Source organism: Glycine max, chromosome 12 (assembly GCF_000004515.6).
Source record: "Glycine max cultivar Williams 82 chromosome 12, Glycine_max_v4.0, whole genome shotgun sequence".
Classification (NCBI taxonomy): Eukaryota; Viridiplantae; Streptophyta; class Magnoliopsida; order Fabales; family Fabaceae; genus Glycine; species Glycine max.
This window is the reverse complement of record NC_038248.2, coordinates 33012683-33034662: the sequence shown is the minus strand read 5'-3', so window position 1 is coordinate 33034662 and position 21980 is coordinate 33012683. Positions and strand designations below refer to the sequence as shown.

The window sequence follows — 21980 nt, the reverse complement described above, 5'->3', positions numbered from 1 at the left end:
ACTTAAAAACAAAATGATTGAACATGGTACCTAATGCATGGTTAACTAAGATGTTTCTTCGGGCATCTCAATTTCATAATTACATTTGCCATACATAGCTTAAGTATGCTCGAGTCATTCATCTCTGTGAAATGTTGTCAAATTATTGGCAATTGAAATTGCCATTCCTTGGGTTATGGGGTTGAACCAAGCTCATGCTTTTATGAAAAAGGTTCATAAAGTCAATTTGAAGTATGGAAGTAACCATCATGCAAAAATTGGGGCAAAAGATGGATCAAGTTACATCGTTCCTTTGTCTACTGCCAAACACATTTAGGATTGTTGATGTCCATGTTACTTCCAGTTTCACCTTGACAAAGATGTCATGGACCATGTTGAAAATCTAAATTGATTCAACCCTATGTCTTGCGTAAAAATTCGCAATACTTCAACTGTGCATCATTCGCATACATCCATGCCTTTCATTGGTTGCATTGCTCATTGCATTCTTTCCTTGAAAAAAATGAACTTAATCATTGTTATCAAAAGGAAAGAACATGCTTTACAGTGCCCTTACCGAACCCGTGCTAGAGCTAGAGTAATGGGTGAAGTAGAGGAGGTGCAAAAGCAGATGAAGGCCAACATGGAGGCCATGAAAGAGAAAATGGCCACAATGATGAAGGCCATGATAAGCATGAAGAACATAATGGAAGCAAATGCGGTTGCAGTTGCCGCTACCAGCGCTGTTGCTAAGGTGAACCCGATGCCCCCATCTGGCCTCAACCGAATGAATCATCCAACCTCAGCTATGGTAGGCAAAGATTTGAGAAGTATGAGCGGCCCCTATTATGTGCAAATTCAAAACAAGCACGCCTTCCCACCATATGGCTTGCCTCCCAACTATACACCACCCAATGTGGCATACACTCCCAGTGAGGATGTCAATAACTCTGCTCCCATACTCATTGAAAGCTGACAACCTCAAACTGATAATGCACATGTCTCTCAACCCATGGGGGAGACACATGAAATGCCCCACCACAATCTAGCAGACATTGAGCCTTGCCTCGGATATGCCACTGAAGGGCAAGCAATTGGTGGTATACCCCTGCAAAACACTTTGGAGGGCCCTCAGTATCACCCACAACCACACCCCTCACATTCCACAACGGTTAAAAACCCTCATGCTATGGCAGAAATGGGAAAGTTGGATCATCTAGAGGAAAGGCTCAGGGCCATTGAAGGAGGCGAAGATTATGCCTTTGTTAACCTAGAAAATTTGTTCCTAGTACCCAATATCATCACCTCTCCCAAGTTCAAGGTGCCAGACTTTGACAAGTACAAGGGGACTACTTGCCCCAAGAACCATCTAAAGATGTATTGTCGGAAGATAGGGGCATACGCAAAAGATGAGGAACTGTTGATATATTTCTTCCAAGAAAGTCTTATTGGGGTAGCTGTTACCTGGTACACTAACTTGGAACCTTCCCGAGTTGATTCTTGGAAGGACCTAATGGTTGCCTTCGTTAGGCAGTATCAGTATAATTCTGATATGGGTCCGGATAGGATGCAACTATAGAACATGTGCAAAAAGGGGCATGAATCTTTCAAAGAATACGCCCAAAGGTGGAGAGACCTGGCAGCTCAAGTGGCACCTCTAATGACCGAGAAAGAGATTATCACAATAATAGTAGACACATTACCAGTGTTTTACTATGAAAAAATGGTGGGGTATGCACCTTCAAGCTTTGCGAATTTGGTCTTCGCCGGAAAAAGGATCGAAGTGGGTCTGAAAAGAGGCAAATTTGATCATCCTACTTTGATGAGTGAGAAAGCTGGGGCAAATGAAGAGGATGAGAATGAGGGAGAAACCCTTTCTATGACTGCCATTCCTACACGGTCAAATTTCCCATCAGCCCAACAATGTCATTACTCAGCCAATAACAGTCCCTCTCACCCAATAATCCACAAAGGCCATCCCTAAATCAACCACAAAGTCGGTCTACCGCACTTGCAATGATGAACACCACCTTTAGCACAAACCAAAACACCAACCAAAAAGGAATTTTGCAGCAAAAAGCCTGTAGGATTCACCCCAAATTCCGGTGTCATATGCTAACTTGCTCCTATATCTACTTGATAATTCAATGGTTGCTATAACCCCAGCCAAGGTTCCTCAACCTCCATTTTTCTAAGGATATGACTCGAACGCAACATTTGCATATCATGGAGGAGTTCCAGGACATTCCATTGAGCACTATATGACCTTGAAGCATAAGGTGCAAAGTCTAATTAATGCAAGCTGGCTGAAATTTGAGGAGAATCGCTTGTGAATCCTAACATTGACAAGCAACACCACACATGGGGCAATTTTGAAAGCTGTTGTTAGATGTCTCTAATGACTCATCAGGATTTTCAAGTTTATGCCATTATTGTAAACCACAGCTACAATGCTAAATAAAATGGATAAATTTGACATCTTTGTCCCTCATCCTCTCGTAATTAGATCTTTGCTTCCACTGGAATGTGGGCGCAAGCCATTGGTTTGTTTGGCTCTAGCGACCTGCACTCCTGAGTTTGGACTTCCAAGACTGTTCAATCAGAAATTACTCGTGCTACACATTTGGTGAGGGTGCCGTAAAACGACGAGTAAAGTTCAAAACAATAAGTTTCAAAATAAAAGAAAAAAAACATTTGATTGGCTGTGTCTCAAATAAAGTACAGACATTCATGTGACCTCATTTTATCATTCCTGAAAGTTTGTCTTTTTTGAGAGAGAATGTGAGTTATCAAAAATAGAAATCATTTGACTTAATCTGTCAATTGAAAAAAAAATCCTTCAAATGTTTCTTGTCCTTGAAAAATCATTTTTAAGAACCTGCACTATTTCTTCCTTGCAACAAGGTCATGAAAAAAGACAAGGTTGATACCTCAAAGCCCTACACTGGGGCAATAAGGGGCACTGTGCATAAGCCTCGAGCAAACCTAGGGAAGATAAAAAGTTCTCACCCGTCGATGTTTTTAAATGAAAAGAGGGTGACAAACTCTGGGTTTTCAATGGATTGATTAAATGTCAAATGACTCCATTGCCATCACTCCAAAATGGTTAAGTGTTTAAATCAAACAGAACATACACTCTGAGGGAGTTCCCAGAGAGATTTGCAAAGGATAGGATGAGGTTGCATGAATTATCACCTCTTTCAAAAGGACAGTCAATCTGTGTTATCCGAAAAAATCAAATCAAAATTAGAATCACAAAATAGGGAAAAAATGTCATGAGCATTGTACAACTTTCCATTACATCGCATTGTTGCATACGAAGTCCGCATTTACCACATTTCAAGATAAAGGTTACATGCATCTGGATCCCAAAAAATCATGTTAACTACATAGATTTCCTACATCTACTGTCCAATCATTTTGAATTTGGAATGACTGGCCCTCTCAATGAGTCAATCTCTTGCTTTCTCATAATGGTGGACCCTTGAGGACTACACGTCCTTAACTTCAGAAGGCTACATGCCCTCGCCTTTAGAGGGCTATAGGTCCTCACCTTCAGAGGGCTACACGCCCTCACCTTCTGAGGACTACACGTCCTCGCCTTGAGGACTACACGTCCTCGCCTTGAGGACTACACGTCCTCACCTTTAGAGGGCTACACGCCCTCACCTTAAGAAGACTACACGTCCTCGCCTTGAAGACTACACGTCCTCACCTTCAGAGGACTACACGTCCTCACCTTCAGAGGGCTACACGCCCTCACTTTCAGAGGACTACGCGTCCTCGCCTTCAGAAGACTACTGATGTGCCATTATTTTCTCCTATTTCTTAACCCTTTTTCGCACCATTTTAAGTGTTGATTAGTCTTAATTGTCAAATTAATTAGGCAGTTTTATTATTTGGGCCCATTCAGCTAATTTGATGTTTTTAATCTAATTTCAGGAATTAATGAAGCATTGGGCTTGAATCCAGAATTGGGCTTGGACTTGAAGAGGGCAGACTATTTTATTCTACAAAATTAGATCTTATCTTATCTTATCTAGATATTATTTAGATTTGATCTCATCTAGATATTATTTCATCTAGATCTTATCTTATCTTATCTTATATATATTTGATTTTATTTTATTTATGGGCTTGGATTTAAAACAGATTTGTAAGCTTTGGGGCTGGAAAACTATATAATAGCACCAAGGTTCTAGTTTAGCCCCCTCTTGTCCCTCTCTTCTCTTTCTCCTATTTTTGTTTTTTAGTTTTAGGTTTTTCTTTGAGACATTTTTTTCGTTTTGCAATTCCAGTAGCAATAAAATTCCGTTCTTCAATTTATAAGTTCATTATCTATTGATTAATGGAAGGCTAAGTCCCCAGCGTTGCTTTCTCTTGAGGATCAAGCGCAGTTCTCTTTGAGGTTTTATTATTACTGTTAAATTTTGTTCAGTTTTTCCTCTTCACTAATTACTCTAAATTTGTTGCTATTAATTCATGCATGTTTAGTGCTTGATTAATTGTCTCTGTGCTTAATTTACGTTCATGCTTAATGATCGTTTATGAGTAATTGGTGTATGTGTTGCTTAATCACATAATGAATGCCTTATGTTAAATTTCGCTTAGTAATTTAATTTAGGGTTGGATTAAGTGGTTAAACTGATAAAGGATAAATTCTCGCAACCTAGGATAAGAGACTTGCTTGTGAATCAAGGGGAAACAACATATTTTAATTCTGATATTTTTCTAATTCAATTTTACTCGCTATTTAATTTACAAAAACAAACAACCTCCCCCCCCCCCCCAATTTGTTACTATTTCCTACTATCTGTTATGAACATTTGGTTTATCATTGCTCATTGGGAAACGACCTAGGATCACTTCCTAGTTACTACATTTTAATGTTTATTTGATTCGGGTACGGCCTCGATCAAATTTGGCGCCGTTGCCGGGGAGCAGTGTCCAAAGGTTCATAATAGCTAGTGTCGTGTTAGTGTTTAATTCTTGTGTTAGTGTTGTTTTAGTATTGTGTTAGTGCTGTTTAGTACCTTGTTATTTTGTTTAGTGTGTGTGTTCTATTTTAGTTTTGTTGTTCAGCGCTTCCCCTGTTTCAGTTCTGGTGTTTGCTGTGAATAGTGCTTTGCGACGGATTTAGCAACCACTTTTGTTGAACTGGAGTTGTTATTTTTGGCTGATTTTTTTTGTGGTCACTTCTTTTGATCCATATTTTGTGGGAAAAATAGCTGGAGCCCTTAGTTTGGTCAGATGTGAAAGTTCCAAAAAAGTAGCAAATTTGATTTTTGTCACAACTTCAAACGGCCATAACTTTTGCTCCGGGTATCAGAATGACTATTATTATATATGTATTTGGGGTAGAAAAATAATTTCCCATGCGATAATAGTCGCTGTAGGCCGGCTGAGGTCTCCTTCTTCCAAAAATTGCAATTCTGTCAAAAGTTTTTTATTTTCCAAGTATTATTCTCTTATTTTTCTTAACTTATCATTTTTAGCTTATATAGTTAGACTTTGAATTTTCATTTGAAATTTTCTGTGCTGTCTTCTCATCATTTTATAAGGTTGCTCACAAAATTTCAAGTCATTTGGATATCATTTAATGGTAGCTGTAGTTCAAACCTACACTGTTACTTGCATAAGAAGCCAACTAGTTTTGCATGTTGAATGTAATGTATGACTAGAGGCAATCCATCTTACAACCCTTTGATCCTGAGATAGATAGGACATTTCATAGATTAGTTAGACAACATTTAGTACCTTTTGAGCAACCTGAGCATTTTGTTATTGGTGATTTTGAGCATTCTGATTTTGCACATTCTAAGAACATGGCACAACCTCCACCCCGTGAGAGGACTCTAAGGGAAATGGCTGCACCTGATTTCACCTACGAAAGCTTATGCATCCAATACCCTGATGAGAATGTCCCATATGTTCTTAAAACTGGACTGATCCATTTGCTTCCAAAGTTTCATGGCCTTGCAGGTGAAGACCCACACAAGCATCTGAAAGAATTTTATATTGTCTGCTCCACCATGAAACCACTAGATGTCCAGGAGGATCACATATTTCTGAAGGCCTTTCCACATTCTTTAGAGGGATTGGCAAAGGACTGGTTATATTACCTTGCTCCAAGGTCCATCACGAGCTGGGATGACCTCAAGAGAGTATTCTTAGAAAAAAAGTTTCGTACTTCCAGGACCACGGCCATCAGAAAGGATATTTCAGGCATTAGGCAGCTCAGTGGAGAGAGCCTATATGAATACTGGAAGAGATTTAAAAAATTATGTGCTAGTTGCCCTCACCACCAGATTTCTGAGCAGCTTCTCCTCCAATATTTTATGAAGGACTCAATAACATGGAGAGAAGTATGATAGATGTTACCAGTGGTGGAGCCCTTGGAGACATGACCCCTACTGAAGCCAGAAATTTAATTGAGAAAATGGTTTCCAACTCCCAGCAATTTAGTGCCAGAAGTAATGCTATTGTTATTAGAAGAGTGCATGAAGTAGCCACAAATTCATCCTCATCAGGCGAGACTAAGAAGCTTGAAGGTAAACTAGATGCCTTGGTTAACCTAGTAACCCAACTGGCCATGAATAAAAAATCTGCACCTGTCGCCAGACTCTATGATTTATGCTCCTCTGCCAACCACCACACAGACCTTTGCCCTTCTGTGCAATAATCTGAAGCAATTGAACAGCCTGAAGCTTATGCTGGAAACATCTACAACAGACCTCCTCAACCTCAGCAGCAAAATCAGCCACAGCAAAATAATTATGACCTCTCCAACAGGTACAATCTCGGATGGAGGAATCATCCCAACCTTAGATGGTCGAATCCTTCACAACAGCAGCAGCAACAACAACAGCCTTATTTTCAAAATGCTACTGGCCCAAGCAGACCATACGTTCCTCCACCAATCCAGCAGCAACAACAGCAACAGCCCCAGAAATAGCAAATAGTTGAGGCTCCTCCACAACCTTCCCTTGAAGAACTTGTGAGACAAATGACTATGCAGAACATGCAGTTTCAAAAGAGACCAGAGCTTCCATTCAGAGCTTAACTAGTCAGATAGGACAATTGGCTACACAGTTAAATCAACAACAGTCCCAGAATTCTGACAGATTACCTTCTCAATCTGTCCAGAATCCAAAAAATATGAGTGCCATTACATTGAGATCGGGAAAGCAGTGTCAAGAACCTCAACCACCAAAGGAACCTGCCCAACCTCACTCTACTCCAGAAAAAGATGATGCCAAAAATGAAAATGTAAAGAGTAAGTTACCTAACAGTTTCTATGTAGGTGACTCTAAAGAGAAGCAGCATATCCCTCTTCCATTCCCTCCAAGAGCAATTTCCAACAAAAAAATGGAAGAGACAGAGAAGGAGATCTTGGAAACATTTAGGAAGGTAGAAGTAAACATATCTCTGCTGGATGCAGTAAAGCGAATTCCAAGATATGCTAAATTCTTGAAGGAGCTGTGCACTAATAAGCGGAAGCTTAAAGGAAGTGAAAGAATTAGTATGGGCAGAAATGTCTCCGCATTGATTGGTAAATCTGTTCCCCAAATCCCTGAAAAATGTAAAGATCCAGGTACATTCAGCATACCTTGTATTATAGGGAACAGTAAGTTTGACAATGCCATGCTAGATTTAGGAGCTTCTGTTAGTGTGATGCCTCTGTCTATTTTTAATTCTCTATCTCTTGGTCCCTTGCAGTCAACTGATGTGGTAATTCATTTAGCTAATAGAAGTGTTGCCTATCCAGCTGGTTTCATAGAGGATGTCTTACTTAGAGTTGGTGAACTGATTTTCCCTGTTGATTTTTATATTTTGAATATGGAGGAGGGATTTTCTAAAGTATTAGTTCTCATCATTTTAGGGAGACCTTTTATGAAAACTGCTAGAACTAAGATAGATGTATATGTAGGCACACTATCTATGGAGTTTGGTGATATAACTGTTCATTTTAATATTCTTGATGCTATGAAACACCCATCTGAAGATCTTTATGTATTTCGTGTTGAAATAATTGACCATATTTTTGATGAATACATGACTGATCTTCATTCTAATCTGCATGCCTATCACTCTTCATGCATTGAATCTGAATTTGTACTTGATCATATGTATGAATTTGATGCTGAGAGTGAATCTGATTTTGATATTGATTACACGTTTGATGTTTTACCTCTTGAGATTGATTTTATAAAGTCAGATAGAACTAACCATGTTTTAGGAAGTACACATACTTCTGACTTTCTTTATGAGGTACAGGCTAAGAAACCATCTCTTTCTACCACTATCCAGCTGCCCACACCAGAATTGAAGCCTCTGCCATCAAATTTAAAATATGCTTACTTGGATGATAGTAAAAGTTTCCCCTGCCATTCATTAACCAAATGCTTGAACGCCTGGCAGGTAAATCTCACTATTGTTTCCTTGATGGTTTTTCTGTTTATATGCAAATCACTATTGCTCCTGAGGATCAGGAAAAAGCCACATTCACCTGCCCCTTCGGCACTTTTGCCTATAGGAGGATGCCTTTCGGCCTATGCAATGCCCCCTGGTACCTTCCAGCGGTGCATGATTAGTATTTTTAGTGATTTTTTAGAAAATTGCATAGAGGTGTTTATGGATGATTTCACTGTATATGGATCCTCTTTTGATGTTTGTTTGGATAGTCAGGAAAACGTTTTGAATAGATGTACTGAAACTAACCTTGTTCTAAATTTTGAAAAATGTCATTTTATGGTTGAACAAGGTATAGTTTTAGGCCACATTATTTTCAATAAGAGCATTGAAGTAGATCCTGCAAAAATTTCTGTTATTTCACAATTGCCTTACCCCTCTTGCGTGCGAGAGGTGCAATCTTTTCTTGGTCATGCAGGATTCTATAGGCGCTTTATAAGAGATTTTAGCAAGGTAGCCCTTCCACTATCAAACTTGTTGCAAAAGGAGGCACCTGATTGGACAGCCCCATTTGAGCTAATGTGCGATGCATCCAATTACACATTGGGGGTTGTCCTTGCTCAAAAGATCTCTTTACTTCAGCTTACTTCTTTTCCACCATGACTTAGGGAGTTTTTCTTTTCCTATCTCCTCCTTTACTTTTACTACATTTGTCCGATTCTATTTGATGGTTTAATTGCTTTTAATCTTTTACTTGTGCTACATTGAGGACAATGTGTTGTTTAAGTATGGGGGGGAGTGTTCTTTGGTTTTGGTTTTGCTAGTTTTGTTAATTTTGTTAGTTTTGTTGGGTTTCTAGTTTAATATTTTAGGTCAATTTTGTTTGCATGTATAACTTTGCATATTTTTCTTTGAATTATAGGATATGCTCAAGAAATGGGTAATTGTTCTAAAAATAAAAGTCTTTTGACATTTTGTGATTTGAAATCCTTGTTTTTCCTCTACATGTCATGATAGTTTTGAAAGATCAATTTGAAAGTGATAAGTTTACCTTTGTGAGAATTTGAGCCATCCATCATCATAATCTTTTGGTGTGTTTGGCCCCATTGATTGCTTGCACAATAGTTTTGGCTTGATTCTTGTTGATGCTTCCTAATTCACATGCATATTTGGAAATGATTTAGGCAATTTTGTTCTTATAAGCTTCTAGCCAAATGGACTTATCTTGAATTAATTCCTTTGATAGCCCCTTTGAGCCTATGTTCCCCTTTCTTTGTTTTGAAGCTCATTACAAGCCTTAAGTGGAAAAACCATGATATCACCTTACCCTTAAGGAATTTTGGAGCTTTGGAATTGTTTTGGGAATAAGCTGGGAATAAGTGTGGGGGGTATGTTTCATTGAAAGATATAATTTTTGGCCATGCTTAATGTTTTATTTTGGCCATGCTTGATGTATCTGTATATTGCCTAGTTCTTGCTTTAATCTTCAAATTCGTACTGTTCAAAAAAAAAAAAGAAGAAAAGAAGTGAAGTTGAATAAATGAGGTCTTGTTATGAGGACTTGATTTGGGAGCCTTGGTTGATTTTGTTGATATTAGAGGGTTTGGGTTTACTACTTGTGCTTAATTTCCACTTATTTCCCATTGCTCCTCTATTCCTTTGGGATTTAGCTACTTATTCCATATTTTTCCCTACCTTGTCCTTGGCCCCATTACAACCTTAAAAGACCTTTTGATCCTCATGTGCTTATGCTTATGGGTTGATTGTCAATTTTTGAATCTTGCCAAGTTTATGTGGTGTTGGTTTTCATGGGTGCTTTGAGGGTAAATAGTAGCCTAGACACTTGAGAGATAGAGTGTATATCTTGTGAGGCTTTATCACTTTTCATTCTTGAGCTGATTAACTATTTTGCCATGATTGGGTTACTTGGATGATTTTCACGAATGTCTTGACTCTTTGGATCTCTTCATGTTAGATGTTACCCATTCCTTTCATTCCTTGATGTTCATTGAGAAATATGTAAATTTTTTTGTTTGTCTCTCTTTGATACCCTTGGATTTTATTCATTGTTTCATTTTGCCCAGGAGTGCAAAAGGCTAAGTATGGGGGGTTTTGATGTGCCATTATTTTCTCCTATTTCTTAACCCTTTTTGCTCCATTTTAATTACTGATTAGTCTTAATTGTCAAATTAATTACGCAGTTTTATCATTTGGGCCTATTGGACTAATTTTGTGTTTTTAATTTAATTTTAGGAGAATTATAAGCAATTGTGCTTGAATCCAGAATTGGGCTTGGACTTGAAGAGAGCAGACAATTTTATCAAATCTTATCTTATGTAGATCAAATCTTATCTTATCTAGATTTTATCTAATCTAGACATTATTTCATCTAGATCTTATCTTATCTTATCTTATTTAGATTTTATTTCATCTAGATTTTATTTTATCAAATCTTATCTTATCTTGTCTAGATTTTATTTTATTTATGGGCTTGGACTTAAAACAGATTTGTAAGCTTTGGGGCTGAAAATATATAATAGCACCAAGGCTCTAGTTTGAGCCCTCCTCTTTCGTTTTTAGTTTTAGGCTTTTCTTCTTCTTTTAGACACTTTTTTGTTTTGCAATTCCAGTTGTTACTTTTCATTTTAGCAATAAAAGTTCGTTCTCTATTGATTAATGGAAGGCTAAGTCTCCAGTGTTGTTTTCTCTTGAGGATCAAGCACAACTCTCTTTGAGGTTCTATTATTACTATTAAATTCTGCTCCGTTTTTCCTCTTCACCAATTACTCTGTATTTGTTGCTATTAATTCATGCATGCTTAGTGCTTGATTAATTGTCTGTGCGCTTAGTTTACGTTCATGCTTAATGATTGTTTATGAGTAATTGGTGTATGTGTTGCTTAATCACATAATGAATGCCTTATGTTAAATTTCGCTTAGTAATTTAATTTAGGGTTGGATTAAGTGGTTGAATTGATAAAGGATAAACTCTCGTAACCTAGGATAAGAGACTTGCTTGTGAATCAAGGGGAAGCAACGTGTTTTAATTCTGCTATTTTTGAATTCGCATCTATTCGCTGTTTAATTTACAAAAGCAAACAACCCCCCCCCCCCAATTCGTTACTATTTTCCTACTATCTGTTATGAACATTTGGTTTATCATTGCTCATTGGGAAATGACCTATGATCACTTCCTTGTTACTGCATTTTAATGTTTATTTGATTCAGGTACAGCCTCGATCAAACTCCAACTAGTGGTTCTGTGTTAACTTCTAAGGTGTGTTTGGATTGTCCTGTGGAAATTTCTGGTAGAACCTTCTTGATTGATCTGATTTGTTTGCCTTTGAGCCAGATTGATGTTACTCTTGGTATGGACTGGTTATCTTCAAACCATGCCTTGTTAAACTATTTTGATAAAATTGTGGTGTTTGATGGTCCTGGAGTCAGTAAGGATATGATGTTTATCTCTGCCAACCAAGTTGTGACAACTTTAAAAGAAGATGCTCAAGTGTACATGATCTTGTCTAACCTAGAAATAGAGACAAAGGTTTCCATGTGTGACCTCCCTGTTGTCAGAGAGTTCCCTGAAGTCTTCCCTGAGGATATATCCGGTGTACCACCCGAGAGAGAGATAGAGTTTTCCATAGACCTAGTACCTGGTGCTAAGATTTTAGAAGGGGAGGTGAGCATTTGCTTGCTACACCTCATTCCCACATCATATAGTCACACTTTGTGCATGTCCTTCATGCATTACATGCCTCATGACACCTAAGCACACTTAGTGGAGAATCCTGGACTTGATCTTGAATTAGTGGGTTGAACCATAGCTAAAATTCACTAATCATAATTGGTAAAATTTTGGCTCCAAAATTTAGATCACTTTAATTGCTTCCTCTATCTTTTGGTTCGGTCAACTCACTTTAATTCCTTGTTCTTCATCTTATTCTCCATGTATATCCTCCATTGTTTTGTGGTTTGGTTCTGTTTAGAGTAGATTAAAAAAAAAATAAACCGATTAAATCTTAGATCTACACTTGTTCTTGCATTTCTATGGTTCAAATTTTATAGATCTACTCTTGAATCATGTTTTTGTGTTGATTTTAGGTTCTATCATTTTTCAGTCATAATCTTCTTGTGCTGAACCTTTGAATCTAAATTTTCTTCCAAAATATTGATTGAAAAAAAAACAAAAAAATATAAGTGTAAATCACTTAATCCATGTTTTCTTAGAGTCATGTTTAGTAATAATAATTGTCACATTATGTTCTAAGTTTGTGTTGAATTTTGATTTCGTTGATTGGATTCTAGATACATTTGTTCATGTATTCTTGTCATTCTTAGCCTATCTTTTGAATTTTGAGTCTAATTCATGCATGTTATTTAGTTCATAACATGTTCTAAATCAATTCCTTGAAGTAGTCTTGTTGTTGAACTTTGTTTTATTTTCTAAGTTTCCTATATGATGCCTATGAAGAAATTGAGTTGTGGTGCTGAGTTGTGGCTAGATTTGTGAATCAAAATAAGTCTTAAGCTCTCTTGAATTGTGTTATTCAAGACATTTGAGCATAAGCAAACACAAATTGCAATTGTCCAAGCCTTAAGCAACATAAACACTACTCTTGATTTCTAAGTTGAAATTGCTGGTGCTGGCAATTTGAACATACGAAATTGTAAAAATTATTGAGAATTGGTACTGTCAATGTTGAGCTGAAAGTCTTAATTAATTTTCAAGATATCTGAACCAAAATTAGAAAAAAAGAACCAAGTGATTTGGATAAAAGGAAAAAATAAGAAAAATCACACAAGTTGGCAAGAAAATTAGTGTCCAGGAAAAAAAAGTGAAAGGGAAGTGTGCTTGTTGGTTTGGCTACAAATTTGTTCTATAATTGGTACCTATTTTATACAAATATTAGTTCTGAAATTTCAATTTAAAATTATTGTGAAAACAAGTGCCAAAACTAGAGGTTTATTGAGTCTTTTTTTTAGTTTTTTTTACTCTACTCTAGAGCCCTTCTACGTTTCTCTTTGAGTCCTAGCTTGCTTTTATGTGCTTTTCATTGCTTTAATTGTTGAATAATCCTTGAAAATTTGTCTTGTTAAAACTCTATTAGTTTAGCTTTCATTTCATTTTTTGGTCTTTGGTTATTGATTGTCTCTTTGTTTCCTTGTTTGTGAGTTGCCATATAGGGAATTGGAAAGGAGGATTGGTGCCATCCCTTGAAGAATTTGAGTCAAGAAGCAAGGGGCCAAGCACCTTAAGAGCTATATGACTAAGAAGCACTCCAAATTGAGTGAATCACCAAAGAGAGCACAACCACCAAAATTGAGGGCTATTTTCTAATTTTGTAATTGGTAATTTACTTACCTTCATTGCTTTCAAATTTTGTAACAAAAAAGCCTTTCATTGGAAGTGTGTTGGGAGCCGCCAATAGGTTACCAAACTTCCATTTGTTTGTGTCATACCCTAATTTCGTTCGGGGACCATTGTTTGGTGGCATGCAACCTTCGCTTGACCGCCTCGAGGTACTTAACACCCATCGTTAGGTAATCCGTAAAGTTCCGCGACATTTCGGAAGTCAAAAAGAAGCATTGTTGCGTAATCCGTAAAGTTATGCAACATTTTGGAAGTCAAAAAGAGCATTGTTGCGTAATTCATAAAGTTTCGCAATATTCTGGAAAGAAAATGGATGTCGTTACGGAATCCATAAAGTTTCGTGAGATTTCAGAAAGAAAACAGCCAAAAACACAAAATGGGGGGGTGAGCTTATCAAGATAAGGGTGTAAATAGCAATTCTAAAAATCTAGGCCAACATTTTGGAAGTTGGGTTGCTTAAGAAGGAAGCAACTGGGCGGCAAGCTCCTCCACGTTTTTGAAAAATGGTTTCCGGGGCTTCCGTAATACTTCCGTAAAATTTCTGAAAACCTTGGGTAAACATATTTCACTTAACATTGGTGAAAGGGAAGAGAAAAAAAGATGAAAATCAAATCCAAAACACTTTCGTAACTTTTCCATAAAATACGAAAAGCGGGGTGAACTTAGTAATTCGGTGCGCTTAGAAAGCTTCCTCAAGAAGCCTCTGGGCGGCAAGCACCTCCCTTTTTCCCTATAAATAGGGGTGGGGGCTGTTTCAAAAATATTCATGACCCGTAAGCTATGAATTTAAACTATTTTGGGCAAAAAAACACGTTTTCCTGAAGAAAAATCGATTCGAAGTGCTTCCGTAATGCTTCCGTAAGTGATTATGTGGAAATTCTTCATCGTTCTTCACCGTTCTGTAGAAGCAAAGCTTCATGGTGAATCAAAGGTTTTTTGATGATAACAATGATGATAACAAAAGATGATGACAAAGGTGATGACAAAAAGCTCAAAGATCAATCAAAGAACAACTCAAGTGAATCAAAAACAATTCAAGAGTTCAAGATAAGAATCAAGAAGAATTCAAGACTCAAGAAGAAAGTTTAGAGTCAAGAATCAAGATTCAAGATCTCAAGAATCAAGATCAAGATTCAAGACTCAAGATTCAAGAATCAAGAGAAGGATTAATCAAGATAAGTATGAAAAGTTTTTCTCAAAAATTGAGTAGCACAGGATTTTTCTCAAAACATGTTTACCAAAGAGTTTTTACTCTCTGGTAATCGATTACCAGTAGCAAAATTGTTTTGAAAAAGTTTTCAAATTGAATTTACAATGTTCCAATTAATTTCAAAAAACTGTAATCAAGTTACAATGTTTTAGTAATCGATTACCAGTGCCTTTGAACGTTGAAATTCAAATTCAAATGTGAAGAGTCACATCCTTTCACATAAAAGCTTTGTGTAATCGATTACACTGATTTGGTAATCGATTACCAGTGATTATTTCTGCATAAAATCAAAAGATGTAACTCTTCAAATAGTTTTTGACTTTTTCAAATTGGTTTTTAAGTTTTTCTAAAAGTCATAACACTTCTAATGGTTGTCTTGACTAGACATGAAGAGTCTATAAAAGCAAGGCTTTGTTTTGCATTTTGTCATACCCTAATTTCGTCCGGGGACCTTTGCTCGATGACGTGCGACCATTCTTTGGTCCTCGTGAGGTGCTTGGCACCCATCATTAGGCAATTTGTGAAATTCCAGGACATGCCGAAAAACCAAAAAAATATTGATGCACAATCCGTAAGTTTCCGTGACACACCGGAAATCAAATGGAAGCATCGTTGCATAATTAAGTGAGGTTCCGTAACATTCCGTAAGTCAAAAAGGGGATGATTATGTAATCCGCAAGGTTCCGTAACGTTACGGAAAGAAAACAAGTATCGTTACGAAATTCGTAAGTTTCCGTAACTTTACGAAAAAAGAATCACCAAAAAACAGCAGAGGGGGTGTACTTAGTAAAAATGGGGGTGCAAATAGCACCCAGGCCCACTTGGGCCCTCCGGAATATTCCTCCAGAAGGCGGTTGCTTCTGGAGGAAGCAACCCTGCTCGCCTGGGCGAGCTGAGCTCGCTTGGGCGAGCTGGGCGGCAACCACCTCCCCTATTTTGCTATAAATAGGGGAGGAAGGCAAGAAGGAAGGGGTTCAGCCCCTTAGGCACTTCTCTCTCTTTCGAATTTGCTTGGAAAAATTGTTTCCGTGAAGAAAATCTAAGCCGAGGCGCTTCCGAAATGTTTCCGTAACGTTTTCCGTGAGGAATCTCGCAAAGGTTTCAACCGTTCTTCGACGTTCTTCATTCGTTCTTCATCGTTCTTCGATCTTCAACGGGTAAGTACCTCGAACCAAGCTTTTCGATTCATTCTATGTACCCGTAGTGGTCCGCATTGTGTTTCGTGCATTTTTATTCTCGTTTTGTTTACTTTTTATACCCCCTGTTGACGTGCTTAAGCCATTTTACTTAAGTCATTTCCCGCTTAACTTAAAAATAAAATAAATTTCCACCGAACGTTTGAATTGTATTATCCATTAACTTCGGTTAAAATAAATTCCGACCGTTCGGTCGTGCCGTAACCACGTTGGAAATCAAAAAGAGGTAAAAAATAATATAATAATAAAAAGACATCTTTTTAGTAAAATAAAGCGGAAAATCAATCGGACATTTTCTCTTTGGGATTTCTCATTCTTAATCGAATTGATTAATAACTAAAGTGAAACTAAAGGCTAAAATCAATTCGCCTAGTCAAGCTCGTCCAAAAAAAAAATAGGCTTTTGAAGTTTGTCATTTCATTTTCTCACTAAGTAAAATGGATCATTTTTAAGGTCCAACGCCTTAAAATGATCACCTCTTAAAGTAAAAAAGAATCACTTGATAAAAAAGAACTACGTAGGTCTGATTTTCTCATTCCAATTGAGGAATACGTAGGAGCAAAGGGAAACACCCTTGTCGACCACAAAAAGAGAAAAAAAATATAAAAAGGGTATAAAGGATATAAGGACATAAAAGGGAACGTAAAAATCAAAGTCATGTTTGCACATTCGATTAGAGGCTGTCGTCCCTTGTGACGGACGTGTGGGGTGCTAATACCTTCCCCGCGCGTAAATACAACTCCCGAACCTTTCACTTAAAAGTTCGTAGATCGCGTCTTTTCCGGTTTTTCCGACGTTTTCCTCAAATAAACGTTGGTGGCGACTCCGCGCGTATTCCTTTCGTGGAACACGCATCCCGCGAGTCACGCGTCGCCCTCCCGCCGAAGGGTAGGTTGCGACAGTTGGCGACTCCACTGGGGACTGTTTTTGTGAGTTAGGCCATTTAATCTTGTGCAATGTTTTATCATGACTTTCTCCTTTGATGGTTTCCCTTTATTTGTCTTATGTTCTTGTGTATATAAACTATTTGTTGCTTTTAGTGTGTTTTAGAATGTATGCATGAGGTAAATATTTATTCATTTGATGCACACAAACACTAACACTATTTGCACACACTGTGAGTGAAAAAGGGCCCTATACCCGGGTTCATGGGAACATAAGGAGTGGAGGTGAATCTGTGATCATGCTAGGTCTCCGACTTGCTTGATTACAGTGAACCCTCATCTAGAGCTTTTCTCTTTGAAAACCTATTGTTGCTAGTAGTCCCTACTGCTACAATATGTTCTTCAAAGGGGATGATACCTCTAGAAACCATCAAGAGAGATATAACTACCTTGGGGATTATTGCTAAAAGCCTAGTTAGTTCTCTCCCTTATAGGTCCCTTAAATAGGGGCACGAAGCAAACACGCTGCGTGCCATTTTTCACACTGCCATGCATGAGTATCATATCCCTTTTGCTTATGTTCGGTGAATATTGTCATACTGTGTACATTCCCGCATTGTGTCTTTTGCATAGGCATCGCATATGGGTTCTGTCTTGATCCCTTGTGTAAACAAACCAACGGAGGGTCCGTGTCGCCTTCTTAAAAACGTACGTTGGGGCACTTTGCTACCCCTAGACGTTGTGTCTAAGAAGGGACGAATTCCCCGGACCCCCGCATTCCTAGATTGCATCTGTGTCATATGCATTTCTTCATGCATTCATCCATTCCACCCATGATAGATGTCAGAGTTTTGATTCGCACTAGATATTATTTCACTTTAGTAAAACATGGGATCAAGTCAAAAGCCTTCGCTTAAAAAGAGGTTCTATCAAGTCAAAATCAAGAGCTTAGAGGTCACTAGTTTAGGAGAGTTGGGGCAATTAATGGGTCAACTTCAACGGTAAGCCTTCCGCAAAGCCTATGGTAAGATTTGGGACCTAGCTAGGGTAGAAGTCTCCATGGAACCAATTGCCTCCCTCGCCCAGTATTATGATCAGCCATTGAGGTGCTTCATCTTTGGGGACTTCCAGCTATCACCAATGGTGGAAGAATTTGAAGAGATCCTAGGATGTCCTCTAGGGGGAAGGAAACCATACCTCTTCTCAGGGTTCTACCCTCATTGGCCAGAATTTCTAAAAAAGGTCCAAATCTCGGCGCAGGAATTAGACCGCCAAAGGCAAGTCGAAAATGGGGTGGTCGGAATACCGAGAAAATATTTGGAGGTAAAAGCAAGAATCTTGGCAGATAAAGGCGAGTGGACCCCATTCATAGATATTCTCACACTGTTGATTTTCGAGGGAGTCCTCTTTCCAAATGTGGATGGGTTGGTGGACCTGGCAGCGATCGACGTTTTTCTCGCCTATCATAACCACAAGGAAAGTCCGGTTGCCGCTATGCTAGCCGACCTATATGACACCTTCGATCGAAGATGTGAAGAAAGCAATGCAAGGATTGTTTGCTGTACTCCAGCTCTTTATGTGGGGCTGGTTTCACACCTTTTTCTCCAAGAAGGTAGGCCCGTCTATCCGCTACAAGGTTACCGCTCGTGCGTCGAAAAAGGAAAGGCGAATTGGGACCAACTCTTGGCTAGCATGGGGGGCGTCTGTTAATTGGTTCCCTCGCTAGAAGGAAGGAAGAATCAAGATTCTATCTTCATGCGAAGGATGTCCAAATGTTCCCTTGATGGGAACAAGGGGTTGTATTAATTATAATCTCGTTCTCGCCATAAGATAGCTTGGCTACCCCATGAGAGGAGCGCCATTAGACGAAAGCATCACGCCTTTCATCGCACGGGGTTTTAGTGACCACAACGCGAGGGTACTCCAAGGAGTTCGCAAGGCATGGGATGCGGCGTGAAGAAAGGACAGAGAGCTTAGGGGAAGCAGTAATGGGACCATCGGCGGCTATCATAAGTGGCTGAGAGTCCGAACACAAGGATTGGATTGGCTCCCAAATCTAAAGACTGTGAGGGACGATGAGGTTAAAGCTTCGGAAGAAAGTGATGAGGTACAAGCCCTAAAGGCAGAGCTTGAAAGAGCCCGAGTAGTCGAAGAGAAGTTCAAGTCCATAGCCATCAAAGTCTGAAAAGAGTATGATGAACTAAGGGACGTCAATATGGCCACCGCTGATGCCTTGGAACGAGAAACCAAGAAGGCCCAAAAGGAAGAACACGTGCCAGCAAAGTTTTGAGGGGCTTTATAGGGCAGCAATAGTAAGCTCAAACTCCGAAGAGGTGAAAGGAATCATCACGGGTCAAAGGCATGATCTTGAAGGACGAGCTAAAGGCTTACCTTAGGTCGAAAAGAAATTTGTCCCAACAGTTAAGCGAGACTGAAGGGAATATGTGGGCCATCATCGATGAGTGCAAAGAGAAGCTAAATCTAGCGGCGACTCACGAGCAAAGGCTAGAGGATGAGTACGCCAAGATATCAGCAGAAAGCGAAGCAAGGGAGAGGGTAATTGATTCATGGCACCAAGAGGCAACAATGTGGACGGACCGATTTGCTCTTACTTTGAACAGGAGTCAAGAACTTCCCCGATTGCTAGCCAAGGCCAAAGCAATGGCGGACACCTACTTCGCCCCCAAGAAGATCCACAGACTTCTCAGCTATTGTCAGCATATGATAGACTTAATGGACCATATGATTAGAAACCGCTAGGAAGTTTGTATTGTCGCTCAGATCTTGACTAGTTATAACTTTTTGAAAAAAATGAGTTTATCCCACGTTTTTACTCCAAAAATCAGTGCGAATCAAGTCACTCCCGCATTTTATCCCTAGCATGCATTTTATGTTGGTCTCGTCCTTTGTCACGGGAAGCCGGAAGGTCCATATCACCTTCTTAATTGTACACATGGGGCACTGCGCCCCCAAATGCGCAAGTAAGAAGAGATAATTTTCCGGGCTCTCGTGTCCGTAAAATGCATTCATATCATGCATCGCATAAGCATATCTTCATAACATCATAATGAACATATCGTTCCTGCATTTGTCCGTTATCATATTCCAGCCTCACATTTTGCATGAGTCATGGCATCATCATGCATATGCGTTCAACAAACTTTTTGATCTGCAAAATTGCATACCATTTGTTTTCATGTTTGCTCATCCTTGTGTTTTCCTCTACAAAAACAAAAAAGGGGAAGCGTGAAACTTCACACTACATTCTTAGTTTCATGTGTTAGGCACCACGAGCCAACCATGTTGGGATCATAAACCCGTTTCACTTTAAAAAATAATTGAACATGGTACCTAATGCATGGTTAACTAGGAAATGGTGTTTCTTCGGGCATCTCAATTTCATAATTACATTTTCCATGCATAAGCTTAAAGTATGCCCGAGTCATTCATCCCTATGAGATGTTGTTGAAGTATTGGCGATCAGAATTGCTATTCCTTGGATTATAGGGTTGAACCAAGCTCATGCTTTTACAAAAAGGTTCATCAAGTCAAGTTGAAATATGGAAGTAACCGTCTTGCAAAATTGGGGCAAAAGATGAATCGAGTCACATCACTGCTTCGTCTACTGCCAAACATATTTAGGATTATTGATGTCCTTGTTACTTCCAGTTTCACCTTGACAAAGATGTCATGGACCATGTTGAAAATCTAAATTGATTCAACCCCATATCTTGCGTAAAAATTCGCAATACTTCAACTGTACATCATTCGCATGCATCCATGCTTTTCATTGGTTGCATTGCTCGTTGCATTCTTTCCTTGAAAAATAAAATAAAATGAACTTAATCATTGTTATAAAAAAGAAAGGGACACGCTTTACGACGCCCTTACCAAACTCGTGCTAGAGCTAGAGTAATGGGTGAAGTAGAGGAGATACAAGAGAAGATGAAGGCCGACATGGAGGCCATTAAGGAGAAAATGGCCACAATGATGGAGGCCATGATGAGCGTGAAGAAGATAATGGAAGCCAATGCGGTTGCAATTGCCGCTACCAGCGTTGTTGCTAAGGTGAACCCGACGTCCCCATCCGGCCTCAAGCAAATGAATCATCCAACCTCAAATATGGTAGGCAAAGATTTAGGAAGTACGGGCGGCCCCCATGATGTGCAAATTCAAAACGAGCACGCCTTCCCGTCATATGGCTTGCCTCTCAACTATACGCCACCCAATGTGGCGTACACTCCCAATAAGAATGTCAATAACTCCACTCCTATACCCATTGAAAGCCAGCAACCCCAAACTGATCATGCACATGTCTCTTAAACTGTGGAAGAGACCCATGAAATTCCCCATCACAATCTAGCCGACTTCGAGCCTTGGCTCGGATATACCACTGAAGGGCAAGCAGTTGGTGGTATACCCCTACAAAACCCTTTGGAGGGCCCTCAGTATCACCCACAACTGCACCTCTTGCATTCCACAGCGGTTAAAAACCCTTATGACTATGGCAGGAATGGGAAAGTTGGATCATCTAGAGGAAAGGCTCAGGGCCATTGAAGGAGGTGAAGATTATGCCTTTGCTAACCTAGAAGAGTTGTTCCTAATACCCAAACATGGTCATTCCCAAGTTCAAGGTGCCGGACTTTGGCAAGTACAAGGGGACTACTCGCTCCAAGAACCATCTAAAGATGTACTGTCGGAAGATGGGGGCATACGCAAAAGATGAGAAACTGCTGATACATTTTTCCTGAGAAAGTCTTACTAGGACAACTGTCGCCTGGTATACTAACTTAGGAACCTTCTTGAGTCCATTCTTGGAAGGACCTAATGGTTGCCTTCATTAAGCAGTGTCAGTACAATTCTGATATGGCTCCGGATAGGATGCAACTACAAAAAGTGTGCAAAAAGGGGGCACGAATCTTTCAA

At 39.1% G+C, this 21980-nt stretch overlaps 1 protein-coding gene across 1 annotated transcript in view; it reads left to right on the top strand.

Annotated features, from left to right (window-relative positions):
• The window catches only part of LOC121173166 (uncharacterized), a 59907-nt gene that overhangs the window by 19314 nt on the left and 18613 nt on the right, over positions 1-21980 (top strand). Inside the window, exon 2 of the mRNA XM_041007240.1 lies at positions 11619-12072. Within this exon, the coding sequence (XP_040863174.1) occupies positions 11619-12072 (454 nt within the window). The remainder of the gene's footprint in view (positions 1-11618; positions 12073-21980) is intronic.